A 19,191-nucleotide genomic window follows, 5' to 3' on the forward strand; every position below is an offset into this window, starting at 1 on the left:
CAGTTGGCCTCAGAGGCGTACAACATCTATGTCCATGAGAATGTATACCTAAGTATAAACTAGCAAATAGGGGCTGGAGAGATGGCTCAGTGGTTAAGGGCATTGACTACTCTTCCAGAGGTCCTGAGTTCAATTTCCAGCAACCACATGGTGGCTCACAACCATCTGTAATGGGATCCAATGCCCTCTTCTGGTGTATCTGAGGACAACTATAGCATACTCATATACATAAAATAAATAATTCTTTAAGAAATAAATAAATTAGCAAGAAAATGTACAAAACTCAACAGGAGACAACAGGCATGAAATCTGTCCTGATTAGAGCCTTCATAAAAGGAAATGTACAGTAGAAGTGTTCAACTGGGTTATCATCAGGTGAACTCAAACTAAATCCACAATGTAACCCTGCTAAAGCAAAGGTATCAGAGGACACTTCAAATATGAGCAAATGTAGACTAAACTCTCAAATCCCCAAAGCAGGAGTGTGACTAGTATAAGTCCTTTGGGAACTCCTAGAGATGAATGTATGCTTATCTTACCATATCTATAATAATCTATATACACCAAGAAAGGCATAAATAAGGTCCATGCAATAGTGGAACAACCTGTATGAGCCACAGCTATGCACTACAGTGACTAGCAGAAACCTAAACTTCCACTGAACATGGCACTTAAGAAAGTCAAGCACAGGGATTTCCAGTTGGGAAGACACACAAACACAGAATCAAGCAAGCCTAACTTACCTGCTACATACTTAAGGAAGTACACAAGGGTTTATAATCTGCTAAATTTCTTACCAACCATAAGAACCAAGTGTCACCTGTATTTTAAAGAGGATTCAACTCTTTATGCTTTGACTTCATTCAACAAGTCATTTCCTTCCTTAACCCAGCTAGTAATTCCCTTATAATCAGTAGTTTTCATGATGTATTAAAAGGCTGTCGACTGAAAGGTCACAACCAGCATATTCTTTAAAGAAAACATATAGGCTGCAGAGGTGGGTCAGTAGGTGAGAGCATTTGCCGTACAATCCTGAGGGCCTGAGTGGGGGATTCGTAAAGTCCATGTGAAAGATGGACATACAGTAACGCCAGTAATTACAGCCTTTCTTCAAGAGGATGGGAAGTGGACAGAAGCCCCAGAGCCATGTGTACCAGCTAGCCTGGAGGATGTGGAGGCAAAACAACAGACACTCCATTGTTTCAAGCAAGATGGAAGACGAGGAATGAGGACTGAGGTCTGACATTTTCACATATTGGGATGTGTGCACACACTACCATCACCAAACAGTAACAAACAAACAAAACCCAGCAAATAAAGCCAGAATAGGAGCACATGCTGCCTCAGACACGGCCAGGCAGTGTTTGTTCCAGTCCTCCGTGTGGGTGGATATGTGATGCAGAGTCTCAGAGCATTCACTGTTCGCTGTAACCATCAGGAAGACACAAATGTACAATTTGAGCTCCTTCACAGTGGGCAGTCTCAGCCAAGCTCAGGCTGAGATACCCACAGGTCATAGTGTTTCTAAGTCTTCAAAGAAAAGCATGCTAAATGCAAAGGCAATTTGGTTTTGACAGGTTGTAAAACTGCAGCTGAAAGCCTGTGGGACTGACTTAGCTGCCATGCAGGAAGTCCAATGAATGGAGCTGAGGTCACCAATAATACCCAAAAAGAAAGTGGAAACTCCCCAGCAGAGGCTGTCCTTTGCATGAAGTATGCATTAAGCTTGGCCACTGGGGGTGGGGGTGGGGGCAGCTAACAGTTATTTCAAGCAGGGCTTGGGGATAGGGAAGAAACTATACAAAGGGCGTGGCCTAGCTAAAATACAGTCAGAAGTGGCAGGGCCCAGATTAGTTCAAGAATGCTGTGTTAAAATATCCCAGTTTAAAATGTGAAAAATACACAAATAGTCAACATTTTAATAGTAAACTATTTTGGCCAATGTATAAATCTTATTCTTTTTGTAATGAGCACAACTCCAAAATTTTGGCTAGGGTCAGCTCACATCCCCAGCCTTTGCTGCTAGCCGGCCACAGGGCACTCCCTAGTTATTCTACACCACCAGAAATTGTTTTTAAACTTTCAAAAGACTTTATGTTATTGTTAACCATTAAAGTTCCAGGGGTTAAAATTCAGCCAATGCAGCTGCAGAGTCTGTGATGAAAACCAGTTACCACAGCAGTTTCCCAAAGGGACCCTCTGGAGACTTGTGCTGGCCTCGGCTCTCTGGACAGCTGGAAACTCTTCCATCAGTAAACCGTGAGAAAGTGCTTTTCGGTTCAAGACTCCCAATATGATGCCATACCATAAATTTCTAAAGGATAAAGTTATGCTTTCAGGAGTTTTGTGGGAGAAAACTGCACCAGGGAGGAGGTACGATCCATTCAGTTATCTGCTCAAGATGCTCAGACAAAAGAAACGTCAAGTTCAAGACTCCCTTTCATTCTGGTCTCCCTTCTTTCATTCTGAGAAGCATTCGTGGGGCTGTGTGCCAGGAATGGAACCAGACACGAACACCCAAAGCCAAGCCTCCCAAAGACTGGGAAAACATTTCTCATGGTTCTCAAGCTGTTCAGTTTCAGAATTCCCTTTCAACAGCAATAACCAAGGTTTGCATTCCTAAATGATGTACTGCACTCCAACTCCAGCATAGTTAAAGCGTTGGACCAGGTTAAATCGCACCACAGTTGCAAGTCCTGCCTGCTTACTTCCCAGGCCTTGCAGGCCTACGAATGATTCCCAAGTTTTGTTTGTGACCACTGCCTGCCTCATTCTGTTTGTTCTCCCAGGACCGTCTCCCTTCTCGTACAAAATCCAGACAAATCTTTGGCCACTGCTGTTATTTCCCTGATCCCCACCCTCCAACACTGAAATTACTGCCATGCGAGACTTCCTGCTACAGGCCATTAAATGGTGAAAGATGCGTTCACAACAGCGACGCTCCTAAGAAATGAGATGGTCTCCTTACGACCACTCACCTTATACCATATGAGATCAGTAAGCTCACAGTAGAAACGGCACCCTGGAACAGGAACTTGGGGGTTTCTTCCAGGGTTAGCCACTCACAGTTCAACCCTCTCTTGATGCTGGGTAGTGGTCTCTCCACAGTGGGCTATCAAACGTGATCCTCAGAGAAAAATTACTGACACTCATCCAGAGCAGCTGCACCACTTTTTTTTTCGTTTTTTGTTGTTGTTTTTGTTTTCCAAGACAGGGTTTCACTGTGTAGCCCTGGCTGTCCTGGAACTCACTTTGTAGATGAGGCTGACCTAGAACTCAGAAATCCACCTGCCTCTGCCTCCCGAGTGCTGGGATTAAAGGCGTGCGCCACCACGCCCGTCGCTGCACCACTTTCAAACTAGTCCATGAACTTCGAAGGCTCTACTATACAGAGCAGCTGTGCTGGACGGCTTTGCCTAGCCGCAGGCTAATGGATGGGTTCTGAGCACTTTAAGGCAGCCTAGGTCAAGACAGTCGTTAGGGGAATTTGTGGTATTTCTGATGTACTGTATGTTCACCTACCAGGTCAGGATGAATCCCACAATGAATCAAGCAGCACCTGAATTTATTTCTAAGGAAAGGGTTTTTTACTAAATGTGAATACAGAGAATCCCAGTTCTTGTGGATGGAAGGATGGGGAGGAGAGAAAGGGACACAGTCAATAGAGTTGTCACTGTTTAAAAGAAAAGGTATATTTTTGTTGTCTTAAAAACAATCTTGAAACAAAAATATATAGTATATGCAGAAGTAAAATTTCCATGACATGAAAGAAAGGTCATCTTCCTACACATCCCAGGAATTTCTATGTAGCTTCTTTAATTTGTACACAGCTTTTTAATCTGAGAGAGCCACACATGTGAACATGCTTCTCCCCACCAGATCCAGAATGGCTATAGTCACAGTCCTGGAGAGCACTCACTCCCCTGCAAACAAAACAAGCTCACAAAACAAACAACAAAACAAAACCCCAGCCCACACAGATCAATTTTAGGAAGTACAGATGTCATTATGATTTAGTTTCTAATTTATGTGGAAATTTTTTAAAAGATTTTATTTTTTTATATATATGAGTACACTGTAGCTGTCTTCAGACACACCAGAAGAGGGCATCAGATCCCATTACAGGTGATTGTGAGCCACCATGTGGTTGCTGGGAATTGAACTCAGGACCTCAGGAAGAAGAGTCAGTGCTCTTAACTGCTGAGCCATTTCTCCAGCCTCTTTATGTGGAATATTAACAAAAGAAAAGAAAACAACATAAAATGATTTACCATGCTGTGTGGCCTAACAGAGAATGAAGAATGAGTGATTTGGGCATTTCTGATAGTATTTATAGAGAAGACTTTCATAACCAAACCACACGTCTCAGTAGGAATTTGCTGCACATCTCATGAAAATTTCTTCTTTGTCAAATTAAGCCCCAAGTTATCCCTGACTTAATCTTAAGAAAAGGCTTCAGCTGCAGTGCAAGTGACACCGATTCAACCCAAGACCACCACCACCCTGCAAGTGACTGGCAGAAGCTATCCTATCTATGCATGTGTTGGACCCTAAGTAGCCCAAAGTGGCTTTCACTCTTTCTCAAGGGGGTCCAGCATAAGCAACTGTGGATCTGAGCCACCCCCTGCAGCCCCCAGGCCCTGTTCTCTGCGCTACTAAACTTGGACCTGACTGAAAGTAAAGACGGGGGAAAAAACCTAAAAATGATTCCTTCATTGACTATTGCTGCTAATACAGTTGTTGTTGTTGTTGTTGTTGTTGTTGTTGTTACATGAGTACATACTATCCCATGAAGGCCCTTGGTCTACACTGTAATAAGCAGTAATAAAGATCTCTTATCATCTGCCAGGCAGCAGGCTTGGCACCTTACTTACACAATATCGATGTGAGGCATGGATTCTTATCATCACTGTCAGATAAAGAAGCCAAGGCTCAGCAAGATGGACCACTTGCCCAAAGCTGTAGTTAGACAGAGCATGGCATGGCTCAGCAAGATGGACCACTTGCCCAAAGCTGTAGTTAGACAGAGCATGGCATGGCGCTGAGAAGCTGTCAGTCCTGGGTTGGCCACTCCCTCTTCCTTCTGACACCACACCCAACCCATCTGCACACATCAGTGAACTAGTCCAGACCTCAGCATTGCCACACTGAGTGGTCATGGTGATCAAAGCTCCATTCTGTAAGCCCTAGAGCAAGTCCTCAGTTTGTGAGGCAAGTGAGGACAGAGTGAGCACAGGGAAGTCAGGAACGCCACAACTCCCCAGCATCCAGTCCTGAGGCTGCCACTCTCAGCTGGCTCCACGGCCACTTCCTCGCCCTGTCCTTGATATGCTGGTGTTCTGAACTTATGCTGGTATAACAGCCATCTTTCGACCTTCTATCTCCTATTAATTTGTCTGTCCAGAAAGGTGACAAACATACTCTGCTTAGAAAGAAAACAAGTGTGAAACACAAGAAAAATAACACTTAATAGTAACATTACCTACACTCTATTGCAAGATGGCACAAAGTCCAAGACCATGTAAAAACTTAAAGGGGTATTCAATGGTCCCACACTTTTGTTCAAATACAAAAAATATTTTCTATAAATACCACATAGAAAAATGTGCAAATCACAATAATTTACAGGAAGTTCAAAGCCACCTTCAAATGTTCCTAAGTATCAATGACACATTGGGATCTTGACAATGGTTATCTCCAACCCCTTTTCCTACGTGGTGGGTGTATACACACTTAAACACGGATAATAGCTTTACAACTTAATTTTTCAACTCATTAAAAATGAAATCAAGACACAAAAATTAGTTTGCAGTCCAGTACCATGTGAAAGCCAACACAGTTCTTAAAAGTCAACAAGAATTGCACCAGGTAGAACCCCACTGTGGAACTCTTCCCTTGTAGCTGTGGTAAGGCCAGAATCTTCGTGCTGCGAGCGGAGGCTTCCTGACACACACACACTGTGTGCAGATCTCATAGTGCATTATATTCCACACATTTTGATGGGTCTGTAGGAAAGTGCTTCTGACAAATCGTCATTAACCTCTTCAGTCCCTAGGAACACAAAATAAAAGTTCATTTGACATGGCTGGACTATCTCTAACTGCCTTTCTCTGTAGTACTCAGTTTGTTAATGTCCCCTCTAAAATGAGGCACTGCCAGCAATTCCACTCAGAAGGACACCTAGACCAGTGTTCATTCATGGGTACTGTTCATCACAACATCGTTAATCAATTTAAAAAATATGTATTCTACAGGGCTGTGACATTAGCCATTCTGAGTTTGGGTGGAGAGAAACGCGTTCAAAGATGTAGTTCTCTCAGAAAAGTTTTCCGTATCTCCAAAGTTAAAGAAGCTAAAAAGAAACTCCTGGGACACACAGGAAAGTGATCTCAACCATTCTAGTCAGGGAAATTTTACCTCTGTATATAAGACATATTTTTGTTTGAAACTTTTTAAAACAAAAGTAACTACAAGGAGCAAAGAATCCCAGAAATAATACAGTTCCCATACACATCTGAATACATGAACATACACACTCTCACAAATAGAGTATTTAGAGCATAGATAATAACTGGCCCTCCTCAAACAGGCTGCCAGAGAGAAGTGAGCCCTAAATGACCAAGAAAACCATCCAAGGCAACAATGCCTCTCTTGGTCTGACCTTTTAAAAGTCTTAGCTGGTCATTAGACTTTATTTTTCTTAGCTTTCTCACTCAACACTAGTCTTTGCAAATTCTTTGTATCCTTACAAACAGGCCAGGCCAAAGTAGAAACTTGCAGCAAGCCACTGTAGACTTCTCTTGAAGATAGAAATCTGCAATCAGAAAAGAATCCTGCTAATTGTTTAATCCATTTCCAAATTTCTCTGATTACAAGGAATGTCTGTTAAATGCCTTACTGAGATCTTTGTTATATTATTGACTAGTTAGCTATTAAAACAACAACAGGGAACAGCAGTGCTGTTCCTAAACCATACCAATTTTTCGCACAAATTATTTTAAGGTGTTTTCAATCTTAAGCTTACAAAAATTAAAACCACCTAATTCTCATCACAGTAAGTAAAATAATGAAATTTAGGCCTAGAATAATAATATGGGCTATAAAAGAACATGTAGCATATTGCCTGATACTTTAGGTAGTGTTCAACTCCTTTTCTCCCCTCAAAATAACACAGAGGGCGTCTTTAAACAGGAGATCCATGACCTGGTGGGAAGAACTACAGGGCTGCAGTTATACAAACATAACCGAAGAACTCATGCGGAAATCCAGGGGGATAGCATTAAAAATGGCCTCAGATGCCTAAAAATCCATTATTTAGAAATTTTTTTGGTTTTTTTTTTTGTTGTTTTTTGTTTTGTTTTGTTTTCTCACTCTGTAGACCAGGCTGGCCTCGAACTCAGAAATCCACCTGCCTCTGCCTCCCAAGTGCTGGGATTAAAGGCATGCGCCACAACTGCCTGGCTATTTACAACTTTTAAACTGTAAATATTCAAACAGCTTTTTTATTTTCACTTGTGTTTCTGGTGTGTAATGTCAGACAGCCTGCTCTGGAGCTCAGCACACACTCAGCAAGTGGGATTACATGTTTGCTGCTGTGCTCAGACCCAGTGAAACCGTGAACATCAGTTTCCGAGTAAAACTGATAACATAAATATCAATTACTGTGTAAGGAGTTGTGGTCTAATAGATTCAACATCGCTGAAACATGATGTGGAGACAGTTTAAGAGTCCTTTCCAGATCCAAATGTCGCCCACACTGAGCTCTCAAAGGCTCGGTGTGGAGAGGTTATCTTTCAGTTAGCAGTGTGAAGCAAAGCATCTAATTTCCTTTGCTCCTCACAGTTCTCCTGCTAACCAGGTAGTTGCTGTAGGATAAAGAACTTCTCTTTCATACTCAACCTCCCCTGCTGTTGAGTTCTAACGGCATGTGTATAAAGTCTGAACTGTAGCTATGGTAACATACATGACATCACTGATTCGGCATCTCTAGGAGCCCTGAAGGAATAGATGGAAAAAGGGTATAGCTAGGGAAGAAGAGCTACTTCAAGCAGGAGTCAGCTTCAGGTGCCATTCCTTAGCTAGAACCCTAGGCAGCCGCTCCTCAGAGGAGACATTATGAGGCACCTTTCACACTGAGCCTAAGACATAAGAACACAGCCTCACCCAGAACACTACTACAAGCCCTTGTAATAGGATGGATAGGTTAGCACGGGTTTTTAACATGTGTCTCAGGACAGCCTTTTTTCCAAATGTAATCAAGTCTTTTCAGCTGGAATCCTCTGGCTTCCCACTCCCCACCGCTGTGGGTGGTTAAGCAAGACAGCAGAACTCAATAACCCTGTGAACAGCGGGGAGCTGGTGATATTGTAACTGACTTCTTAAAACACAGGTTCTCATTCCAGAGCCAGCGCTGGGCTCAGACTTGTAATCCTCCTGCCTCAGCCTCCCAAGTGCTGATGAGTATAGATTTGGACCCCTAGCTTTGTACTTTTATAAAAACAAACATATTTGAACAAGCAGCCACTGAGCAGCAGCTACAGTACGCCAAGCACTGTGCCAAGCTGCAAATAAAAGGGGGAGGGGAAAAAAAAAAAAACAAGCCAGAGGGGAAACCAACGAAAAGAAAACCCTAGCCTCAGTAATAAGGCCAGAAAGACAAGGAAAGGTAAATCTGTCCGAGGGGATAAACGCTGTGCAAACTTGAGGCTGGGGAGGGACTCGTGTGGTTGGAAGGAAAACTCTATTTTAACAGCAACAGTTGTAGGTGTAGACGAGAATAAAGGCAGCAAGGACAACTCAGAGGAGACATTGCAAGAATTCACACAGAAGAGGTAGGTGGCTGTCCCCAGACAGCAACTAAAGGAGAACAAGCTCCAGATCTCGCAATATAGAGCTGTGGAGGTTTGAAGGCAGGGGGTTTATGAGTAGGATAATCCTGGGACGTAAGGTTATATATAGTGCTCCTCGGCCTTCCTCCTTCCTTCTCCAATCCCAGTCCCAGGTGTTTGCTTTAGGATAAAGAACTCTGCATACTCAACTGCCCCTGCTGCTGAGTTCTGACCATTCTCACAGCACTGAAGAAGTTCTGCTGTTTCTGGCCACACTTGTAAATGCCCCACAAGAGCCTTTGCTGGTTCTTCTTGCAAATCATGTACTGACTTCTGACTATGAAGTTGGAGGATTTCATGGGCCTATGTCATGCCCACCGGCCCCACACATGCATATACACTACGTATTTTCTTCCTCATCCCCCTAAATCATGGTTGTAAGTGGAAGCCATATTCAAAGTTAATCTCCTAAAGGCTACACAATGTCCTTTATGCAAAACTACACTGTGTTGTTCTAATCACTCCATTTTTAACAGTCTTTAAAAATCGTAATTTGTGTAAAAGCTTTCCCAAAAGCTAGGCTAAAGTGTTTCCTCTGTATTTGGCAGAAATGAGCCATCCTTGAAGTTTCTACCAGTAATTTAAATCTAACAAGCAGACTTAGGTAAGTTAATAAGCTATATAGCTTTTGTTTCATCTACCTGGTTAGGAAACTCCCCGTGGTGTATTTAATTTTGTGAGGAACAGAACACTTCAACTTCACAGTTGAAGTCTACAGAAGTTTGCATAAAAGCCAGAAGATGAAATCATGTTTCGGCAAACAGTCTCTTGAACTGCTTGCCACATGAAATACTGGAATAATATGTTCCAGCACATTCATAGAACATGTTATTCTAGTATTTCAAATAAAAATAGGAGTCATGTCACTAAGTTTTCACTTATGTAATGTTCAGTAACAGGCAGAACTAGAAAAAACTTAGTCAAGAGCAGTACCAACTACAGCTGGAGAGATGTAAGAGTGCTGGCTACACTTGCAGAGGTCCCAAGTTCGGTTCCCAGCACCCACATGACAGCTCAGAGCTGGAATTCACAAACATAAACTTTATTAAATAAGTGTTTACAAAAGAAGGGTAGCACTGACTGATGGGAGAGAACAGAGAAACAAGACAGTGTGAAGGAATGTGCGCTACCCAGATCTTAGCTTTTAATGTGGCACATATTACCCAGAATTCCTGGGCCATATCTGACTAACGCCATACACTTCTAACACTAAAGCATTTCTTGATGTGTTATTTTAAAAGAAGTAATTATTATATAATTTTCAAATCTCCTTAGCAAATATCTTCATGTAGAAGAGGTCTGAGTTACACATCGGCCAGAGGTTGCAAACTGATCCACAATATCACTGTACTCTTAGCAGCGCCTCTGGAACACAGCTGCTGCTGGAGAGTTCAGGGTTTTGTTTTTTGAGATTTGTTTATGTACATGAGTACACTGTAGCTATCTTCAGACACACCAGAAGAGGGCATCGGATCCCATTACAGATGGTTGGGAGCCACCACGTGGTTGCTGGGAATTGAACTCAGGAAGAGCAGTCAGTGCTCTTAACCTCTGTGCCATCTCTTCAGTCCAATGTTTACTGTCTTAAAAAATAAAATAAAAAAGGTTTGAACTTCAGGCATCATGTTGAAACGGCCCTCTCAGAACATACTTCAAATCAACCTCACCAAGAGACCAAAGAGGTCGTTATATACAATGGAAATCAGGCTTTTACAAACTAATGCAATGCCTGGCAGTCTTCTGCCTGAGCCTTAGTGTGGATTCCAGGATAAACGACACAGTGACTCTGTGCTTAATTTCACACAATGCTAATTTAAAAAGAAAAAAAAAAAACTGTGGCAACATTTTCAAAATAAGAGTGTGTTTTTAAAAAGAAAAAGATTTTGGATTCTTAAAAGAGACTGAGTACCAAGACACTGGATATACATTTCTACAAGGCAAGACTAACCAAAATGACTGCTAGCGACCAAGGAGACTGAGCATCAAGGCCACTCCCACTGTCCACTCACGGTCCACTTTCTTAAAGCAGAACGAGAAGGAAAAGGCACTGCTGTTTTGTTTCACTTGCAAGAAAATGCAGAACCAGAGGCCAGGCAGGAGGCCGAGGTCGGAACCCTCAGCTCCCTTGTTGTATGAAGGCCTGCAGCAGGCAAGCAATGGCCTCTAGGAGAAATGGCAGAGAAGACTCAGACAGTCCGTGCAACTGTTAACTCGATGCTCACAAAGTCTGCCACCCTCCTCCCAGCTGTGAGGCAATTCTGCCTACTATCAACATCTGTTTCGGGCTGGAAAAAGGCTCAGCGGTTAAGAGCACTGACTGCTCTTCCAGAGGACCTGAGTTCCATTCCCAGCAACCACATGATGGCTCACAGTCATCTGTAATGGGATCTGACGCCCTCTTATGGTGCATCTGAAGATAGATATAGTGTACTCATATAAATAAAATAAATAATTTTTAAAAATCTGTTTCATACTGCTTTTTGCAATTTCTTGTGACTTTCAAATAAGAAGTTTAAAAAAAGGTTTTCCTAATACTAAAAATCAAACTTTATGTAACTTAGTTGGCCCGTCACTGCAGAGGACAAAGCACCCTCCTTCTACCATTCAGCACTACCTTATCTAGGAATCTCATAAAGATTCCCATCAACAGTCTCCGTCCCTAACGACCAGACAAGAGCAAGGCTATGAACTGCAGAGACACCCATCCAATCACAGAGTATTTACTGAGCACTATTAACAGGTGCTGCTCTGGAATCTGAGGACAACAGTAGACTATGTTGTCACCCAGCACTAGCTGTACCACACTCACTCCATGAACCGCAGTCACAGTCCACGGCTTCACTGCTGCTCATACTGTACACCCGACAGCGTGGGCTGCTGGGACCAGGGTTTTACTGTCTCCCTCACTATCAGAAACCGTCCTCTGCGCCAGTGTGACAAGAGCTTCTGGGGTCTCTACTTCTTTTTCATGTGACTACACCACTCCCTTGTTCTAGTTTCTTATCAGAAAATCTGATAAATTTATGTACAATTACCACGACCTCTGTAATGGTACAGTGATATGTTATTCTGAAAATATCTCTTGACCTCAGAGACTAAACTCGTGGCAGCCGTCACAGAAAACACGATGCCTTGAGATCAGTCACGGCTTTGGACTCAGCCCGCCATCTTCCTGTGCACTCAGCCTGTGTAAGTTTAGCCTGCCTTTGTGAGACACAGAGCCAACCTGACTGCACCCTAGATTTCTCATGCCGTCGGCTTTTACAGTTGAAGGTGCATGCATAGCTTCCATGTTAAGTTACACACTCCATGCCCCTGACCACGAAGGTATGTATGTATGCTTATGCTGCGGCAATCCCGTGCTGACACACCTCCACCGTCAACGCTGCCAACAGCGTGAGGATGTGGTCTGTCTGTGGTGCTGCGTGCCACTCAAGAGTCAGCTGGGTCAGTGAAGCGGCTTCCTCCCTAGCAAACGCTGTTAAGATAACCGTAGAGAACCCTTGGCCCCTCCCAGCCATGTTTCCTGTGTTGTCCAAGCCTTTATTACAGAGAAGCATGGCACACAGGTACAGAGACAGACAGATCATACACACAAACCAGGCCAGTACCCGTAAAGACTACAAACAGCAACAAGACTAAGCTAGATGGAGAGTTCAGATTTGGACTTGTTCTTCATAAATGAACCCAAAGGGCCCAATGTGATACTCACACATTGGTGCCTCTCAGCTTGTCTTTAATGTGTTAACAATACATCACGGTATGCACTTTCTAAAACAGTGGTTCCCAATGTGTGGGTTGTGGCCCCTTTGGCAAACCTCTATATCCAAAAATAATTACATTACGACTTGTGGCAGTAGCAAAATTACAGTTATGAAGAAGTCACAAAAATAGTTTTATGGTTGAGAAACTGTATTAAGGGTCATAGCATTAGGAGGGTCGAGAACCACTGTTCTAAAGCCTTTGAAACTGAGCTGAATAATCCCTTTCAGATTTTGTTATCCAGACTAACACATCATTCAAGTCAACAAGAAAAACACTAGAAAGTCACTAACATGTCCCTAGCATCTACTCAAGGAGAGACTTCGATCCGTTATTTAATACTCAAGGCTTCCTCATTCAACAGACTGAAGCCACAACATCATGCCCTCTCCACAGCAGAGGTAGCTGCTCTGTTTCAAACGGCACTTCCCAACTCTTCCTAACCATCTTAGAGGAAGCCATCCAACTCTCCCTAACCATCTGACCTGGACCATTTAGCCCAGGCTAGACTTAACTTGAGATGCTGTTGTGACTCATCTCAAAGCTTCCAATCCTCCTCAGCATCCAAGTGATGCAACTACAGCCATCAAACCTGGCTGAAGAGTAGAGTTAAACAAGAAAAAAGTGATAGCTTCTCCTGACGTGCTTGCTGCCCATGCAAGAGAACCTGAGTTTAGACCCGAGAGCTCAGTAACGAGTCAGGCACAGTGGTGTGCATCTGTAAGCCTAGGCCTGGGGAGGCCAGTACAGGAGGACTCTGAGACTTGCTGCTGGCCAGCTAATGGAGCTAATCAAGTACTGCAGTAGGGACCTTGTCTCAATAAACCAGCACAAGTGGAACCTGGAGGGACAGACTAGAGAGATGGCTCAACAATTAAGACCGCTCACTGCTCTTACAAAGGACACAGGTTAGGTTCCCAGGCCCCGGGATGGCTCACAATTCTAACTTCAGTTCCAGGGGCTCAATCAAACACTCTTTCTGGCCTCCCTGGGAACAAGGCACACATATGGTACACATACACATATGCGGGCAAAACATTCATGCACACAACATAGAAATATTTCCTTTTCTAAAAGAAGTGTGGGGAGCCATCCTGAGAAACAACTCTTGAGCTTCTGGCCTCCAACCGCCAAGTGTACATCCAGGCACACACTCCTTCCACGCATAAACACCCACCCACACGGTATTCATGCACACACATTTTTTTTTTAATATTTTTTAAAACAGAAAACTATAGTAGTTTTATTTTATTACTATTTTTTAAATGTGTGGGTGTTCTATTTGCATGTACATCTGCATGCCCGAAGAGGGCACTGGATCTCATTGCAGATGGTTGTGAGCCACCATTTGGTTGCTGGAAATTGAACTCAGGACCTCTGGAAGAGTAGTCAGTACTTTTAACCACTGAGCGATCTCTCCCACTCCACTCCCCTCCCCTTTTAATACATAAATAAACTAGAAATTCTCTTAAATAAATTATATACATATATAAAAATTAGTCTAGGAGGAAGTAGAATCCACACAAGAAATGTTGTCTTTAAAATTACCTAGTTATATGAACGTTTAAACAGTATAATTTACCCATAGTATAAATGAGCATGATTAACGAATTTAATCCTTCGAAATTATAATCAATTATCAAAGAAAAAACTACTTTTCTAATTCAAAGTGTTAGCCTTTGCTACAGTTATCTGTGGTTTTAAGAAATGAAAATAGGGCCAGTAAGATGTTCAGCTGGCAAAGGCTTGCAGCTAAGCCTAATGACCTGAGTTCGATCCCTGGAACCTGCAAAAGGTAGAGGAGAACCAGAGCTCTGGCCTGTATATGAGCACCATTGCACAGCACACGTTCCACCCCTCACTCACAATAAAAACATTAATAGAGTCCTAAAAATTAAGGAACGGAAAGTCTTCGAATTGACCCAAATATATGTGAAGTCTATAAAGTGCACAATCCACGCTAGGGAGTCAGGCTGAGATGTTTTTAATGCTGAGGCATGTGAATAAAGCTCAAAGTATGTCATACAAATGAACAGTCAGCAACTGGAACTAAGATACAAACAAAGATAATTCATGAGTGGTGACGACCATTCTCTAGCTTAGCATCTGAAAGCACTTTTACGCTTTTAAGAAAATTTTAAGTAAATTCCAGAACTCATCTTCAAGTTTAAGAGCCGCCACCTGGCAAGCCGTTCTATACAATTTGGGATCTGTAACAGTTTGCCAAAGATAGATCATAGTTGGTTCTTTTTGGTTTTTTATTCACATCAAAGTTTCAAAAAAGTTTAGCCCAATACAAACAAGTTTGTATGAAGTATATATAATTTCAAAAAAACAAGTACAAATACTTCAGACTTAGTTGCATATAAAAAAATATTTTCATATGCTACTTAAAAATAACTATAAGCGGGCTGGTGAGATGGCTCAGTGGGTAAGAGCACTGACTGTTCTTCCGAAGGTCCTGAGTTCAAATCCCAGCAACCACATGGTGGCTCACAACCACCCATAATGAGATCTGATGCCATCTTCTGGTGTGTCTGAAGTCAGCTATAGTGTACTTATGCATAACAATAAATAAATCTTTAAAAAAAAAATTACTATAAACACTGAAGCCAAGACTTCACTTTCCATACCTTCTTAGGTTACCATACACTAAATCCACATTCCAAGTCATATTATCATAAAACACTCTTAAACTGGTTGTCCTAACTAAGCCCCGTATTTCTCTTATGTACCCTATCTGTAATTTGTTTGTTTGAAGCAAGCTGGATATGATTCATACCAATAACCCCAGCACTCAAGGAGGTAGACACATCGAGTTTGAGGCTAACCTGGACTATATATAAGAAGACCCTGTTTCAAAACAAAACAAATTCCAAGAGTTTTGTTTTAGTTCTAAGCAAATTAAAAAGCCTCATGATTTCCCCTCCCTTCCATCAGGTATGGAAGTCATGGTGTCCTTTACTCTGTGAGGCCGAGAGGGAACTTCCCTGTCACCTCCTCACTGCGCCCGACTCACTGCGAAGTCACTGCCCTTCTCTGGGGTTTCATTCTCCACACTGCCAGTTACCTCAGTCAACTGTCATCACGGCTTGAAGATGCTTCCACACGATCACTAGAAGCTCAGCAAGAGCCTCGAGCACCACAGCACCACTTCCATCACCAGCCTCACTTCATCTCCTTCTGCAGAAACCATTCCTCATGGTAGCACAGAGGTGAGAGCACCCCGTTTCCCGGGAGGCCGTACTCACACAATTTTCATTACAGAATATCGTTACAACTGCCCTTTTTAATAACCAGTTATTAACAACCCCCTCCTCTGTTCCTCCTACCCCTGTGTATTATGATTATCTGAGACATGATCTCCCTCTTTATGCCAAGCTGGCTCAGAACAAGGTTCTCCTAACTCCACCAATGAAGTACTGGAATGCAGGTGCATGCCACCATGTCAAGCAGGTGTTGTTAATTTCTTACTCAGCCTAATTAATAAGCCAAATTTTACCATGGTTGAGTAAGTATCTGGGCTGTGGGGTAGAGTGTACAGGGTTCAGTACTATCTAGTATTTCTGGTGTCCACTGGAGGCTGCCGAATGCACTCCCTGCAGAGAAGGGTTAGCATAAGCCTTCTTACATTTTAGAGTTCTACGTCGGGAGAATTAGAGAACGTTGGTTTAGTAACAGCAACTGCTGTACAAGCCTGATGACCTGAGTTGAATTCCCAGAACGCACACAAATGTTGGAGAGAACTAACTCCACAGAGTTGTCCTCTGATGCCTATATGCATGCCCAGGCATGTGCGTGCATGCACACGCACGCGCGCGCGCACACACACATGCACACACACATACACACACACACACACACACACACACACATCCCATTATTTTAAAAAGAAAAAGATTGTTAGAGCAAATCTTGTCCTGCTTACCTGAATGTACTTCCGTTGGGTTTCATCATTTAAAACATGTGCAACATGCTTGGAAAAGATCTTCTCCCTGCCAGTTCTGGCATGGATACCAACCATGGTGACACCGATAGGCCAGGGGGCGTTGCCAATGGCCATCTGAAGGTAAGCATCATTCGCCTGAAAGGAAAGTAAAATAAATCAAAAAGGCAAAAATATATTGGTTCAAATGTTTAGTTCCAGTACTGCATAGCCCCCATTCCTGACCGACATTTTATCTACCTCTTGGCAAAGATATTATGTTCCATTGCTCAAATCAAGAATTAAAGTTTGGGGTGACTTACAGCCCTGCCCAGAAACACAAATGCCCGTGAAAACAGAAGTCAATACTAGCATGTGAGGAAGACAAACAGCCCTTTCTAGCCTTTGTGCATAGAAAACAATGCATTTCAGACTGGAACAGCAGGCAGCTCATTTCACATGCTAACAGACACTCTACTTTAGATTTAGTCTCAGCACATGGAGCTGGAATGTGGACAGTAGCTAGCTAGCCCTTCACCACCCAACCTGCCATCATAGTCACTGCCCACATAGCACTGTGGGCTCTGGAAGCAGTGGGGCAGGGAGATGCTTATCTGCTGGGACAACTACACAAGGGTCCCCAACAGATAGACACACAAGCTTGGACACTGGCTCACAGGTCACACAGAGGAAGCACGAGAACTTTCCACTTTGACCCCCAAGACTCCTACTTGTCCAGAGCCTAAAATAAAAGCTATGAAAATCAAGACAGAAGCCAGTGAACACAAAGAGCTTGGTTTACAGTCAAGTTTGGCTAGCTGAGAGACAGGAGGGAAACAGAACAAAACACAGGAACTTCTAAAGCTCCCCAATGACGGCAAGCAGGCTGCACACAAGCACTCGGTTAACTGGGAGGTTACTGTCACCCTAGGGATACCTGTCACCTTGCTCAGCAGCACATCTTAGTCACTGGCTCTCATATGTAACTTCCACACAGGACTTCAACTGATACAACTTCCAATTTCTCACATCTCTAAAACCCAAAGAGAATTTCCCAACACATTATTAAAATGTACTAGTTCTCACTGTCATTTATACAACGTAAGCTCTCACCTGATTTTGATATACATTGTGAGAAAAAGGTAATGACAAAGGCATCTGCTAGAGCAGGCACTGATTAGTGTTGTCTGCCATGACCAACTGTGTCATGCACTGCCATGCAGTCATCCTTACTAAACACCATGAAGGGGAGGGTGACAATGACCCAAACATGCATGCTCCGAGAACTAACACAAATAGAAGACTCATGCAACTATCAGAAACTAAGGATGAAAAGCTATCTCTACTGAACAACTGGCTTTAATAATAAATCCCTCCATGACCCATGCTTTCATCCAGTCACCGTGTCACCCGAGAATGCCAGCAGTTCCCTCTCCCCCTCTCTACTGCTCTAGCACTGCCTCTGGGATTCAAAGACCTTCACTCCAGGCTTCGTGGGCGCCTCAGTGTCATATCTTCAGTATCCAGAAGGCTTCTCTCCCTTCTACAACTGCCTCGCCTCCAATGCCCACGTCTAAGCTCTCCCCAATAGTCCTAGATCCTAGGGTGCTTTCCAACAGCTCTCCTGAGCCCACTCGAGAGCTAAGGCATTGGAGTGAACGGCAACCGCCCTCCCAGCAAGCAGTCTGCTACCTCCACAGTACTGTAGGGGGGGAGGGGGGAGTCCCAGCAGCCTTCCATGAGCAACTTCCAAACACAGAAATAACCACAATGCATGTGTAAGGTCCTCGGATTCAGCCAGGACAACAGCTCAGCTATGTTACCAATTAAATAAGCTTTGCAGAGGTCTGAAGACGCTTGCTTGTATGGGAGGATCTGTTCCATGCCATGATCAACTATTTATACACTCTGAAATTCAGTCCCATCCATAGATGAGCATGCCTATATGTCACACATCCTCTTAACCAGCTTTTATAATGACTAAGAAACAAAGATGAGGTCTCAAGTTTGTTACTCAATGCCAAGAGAACAAAAGACTTTCTCCCCCTGCCTGCTTCATGCTTCACACTCACTCTTAGATGGTCTACGTAAAACTCTCCCCATTCCATAATGGTCACAGCAACTGTAACACACAGGGTAAGTTACCTTCACGTACTCTCTCTGCAACATGAACTTAATAATATCTGTTATTGATTCTTTAATATCAGCAGGAAGATTCTGAAAAAAAAAAAAACAAAAACAAAGTTTTAGAAGCTACCATATGTAGTGAAAACTACTTATTCTACATATTCTGATTTAAACAAACAAAAACATGAGTTTAAAAAGAATCTTCCAGAAGCCTCACCCTTTTCCGGAGCTTTCTGAAAAGCGGTCTGAGGTAGGACTCGGTCTGCTTCTGGGTAGCACTGTTCAGTTTGCCCTGCACGCTGCGTTTCACGTAGTCCTCTCTGGCATTCAGTTCTTTAGCCCAAACACCAAGAAGAAACTGTTGGGAAAAAACGTTAAGGCTGCAGTGCCACCCAGTGGTGTGTGTGGAGAAGTTCCCAACACCAGAACGGTCAGCATAGAATCATCCTTACCACATCGTCCTGCTTGAGTAAACTGTCATCATCAACT

At 43.1% G+C, this 19,191-nt stretch overlaps 1 protein-coding gene across 2 annotated transcripts in view; it reads right to left on the reverse strand.

Annotated features, from left to right (window-relative positions):
* Positions 1 to 4,189: 4,189 nt before the first annotated feature.
* Positions 4,190 to 19,191, reverse strand: part of Prpf18 (pre-mRNA processing factor 18) — a 30,987-nt gene continuing 15,985 nt past the window's right edge. For both annotated transcript variants that reach the window (XM_021215678.2, XM_029547609.1), the window contains 4 exons: positions 18,920 to 19,060; positions 18,721 to 18,792; positions 16,579 to 16,734; positions 4,190 to 6,051 (listed from right to left, as the gene is read on the reverse strand). In XM_021215678.2, coding sequence (XP_021071337.1) covers positions 5,971 to 6,051; positions 16,579 to 16,734; positions 18,721 to 18,792; positions 18,920 to 19,060 — 450 coding nt within the window. In that variant the 3' untranslated portion in view covers positions 4,190 to 5,970. The remainder of the gene's footprint in view (positions 6,052 to 16,578; positions 16,735 to 18,720; positions 18,793 to 18,919; positions 19,061 to 19,191) is intronic.

This window comes from Mus pahari, chromosome 16, assembly GCF_900095145.1.
Source record: "Mus pahari chromosome 16, PAHARI_EIJ_v1.1, whole genome shotgun sequence".
NCBI classification, from domain to species: Eukaryota; Metazoa; Chordata; class Mammalia; order Rodentia; family Muridae; genus Mus; species Mus pahari.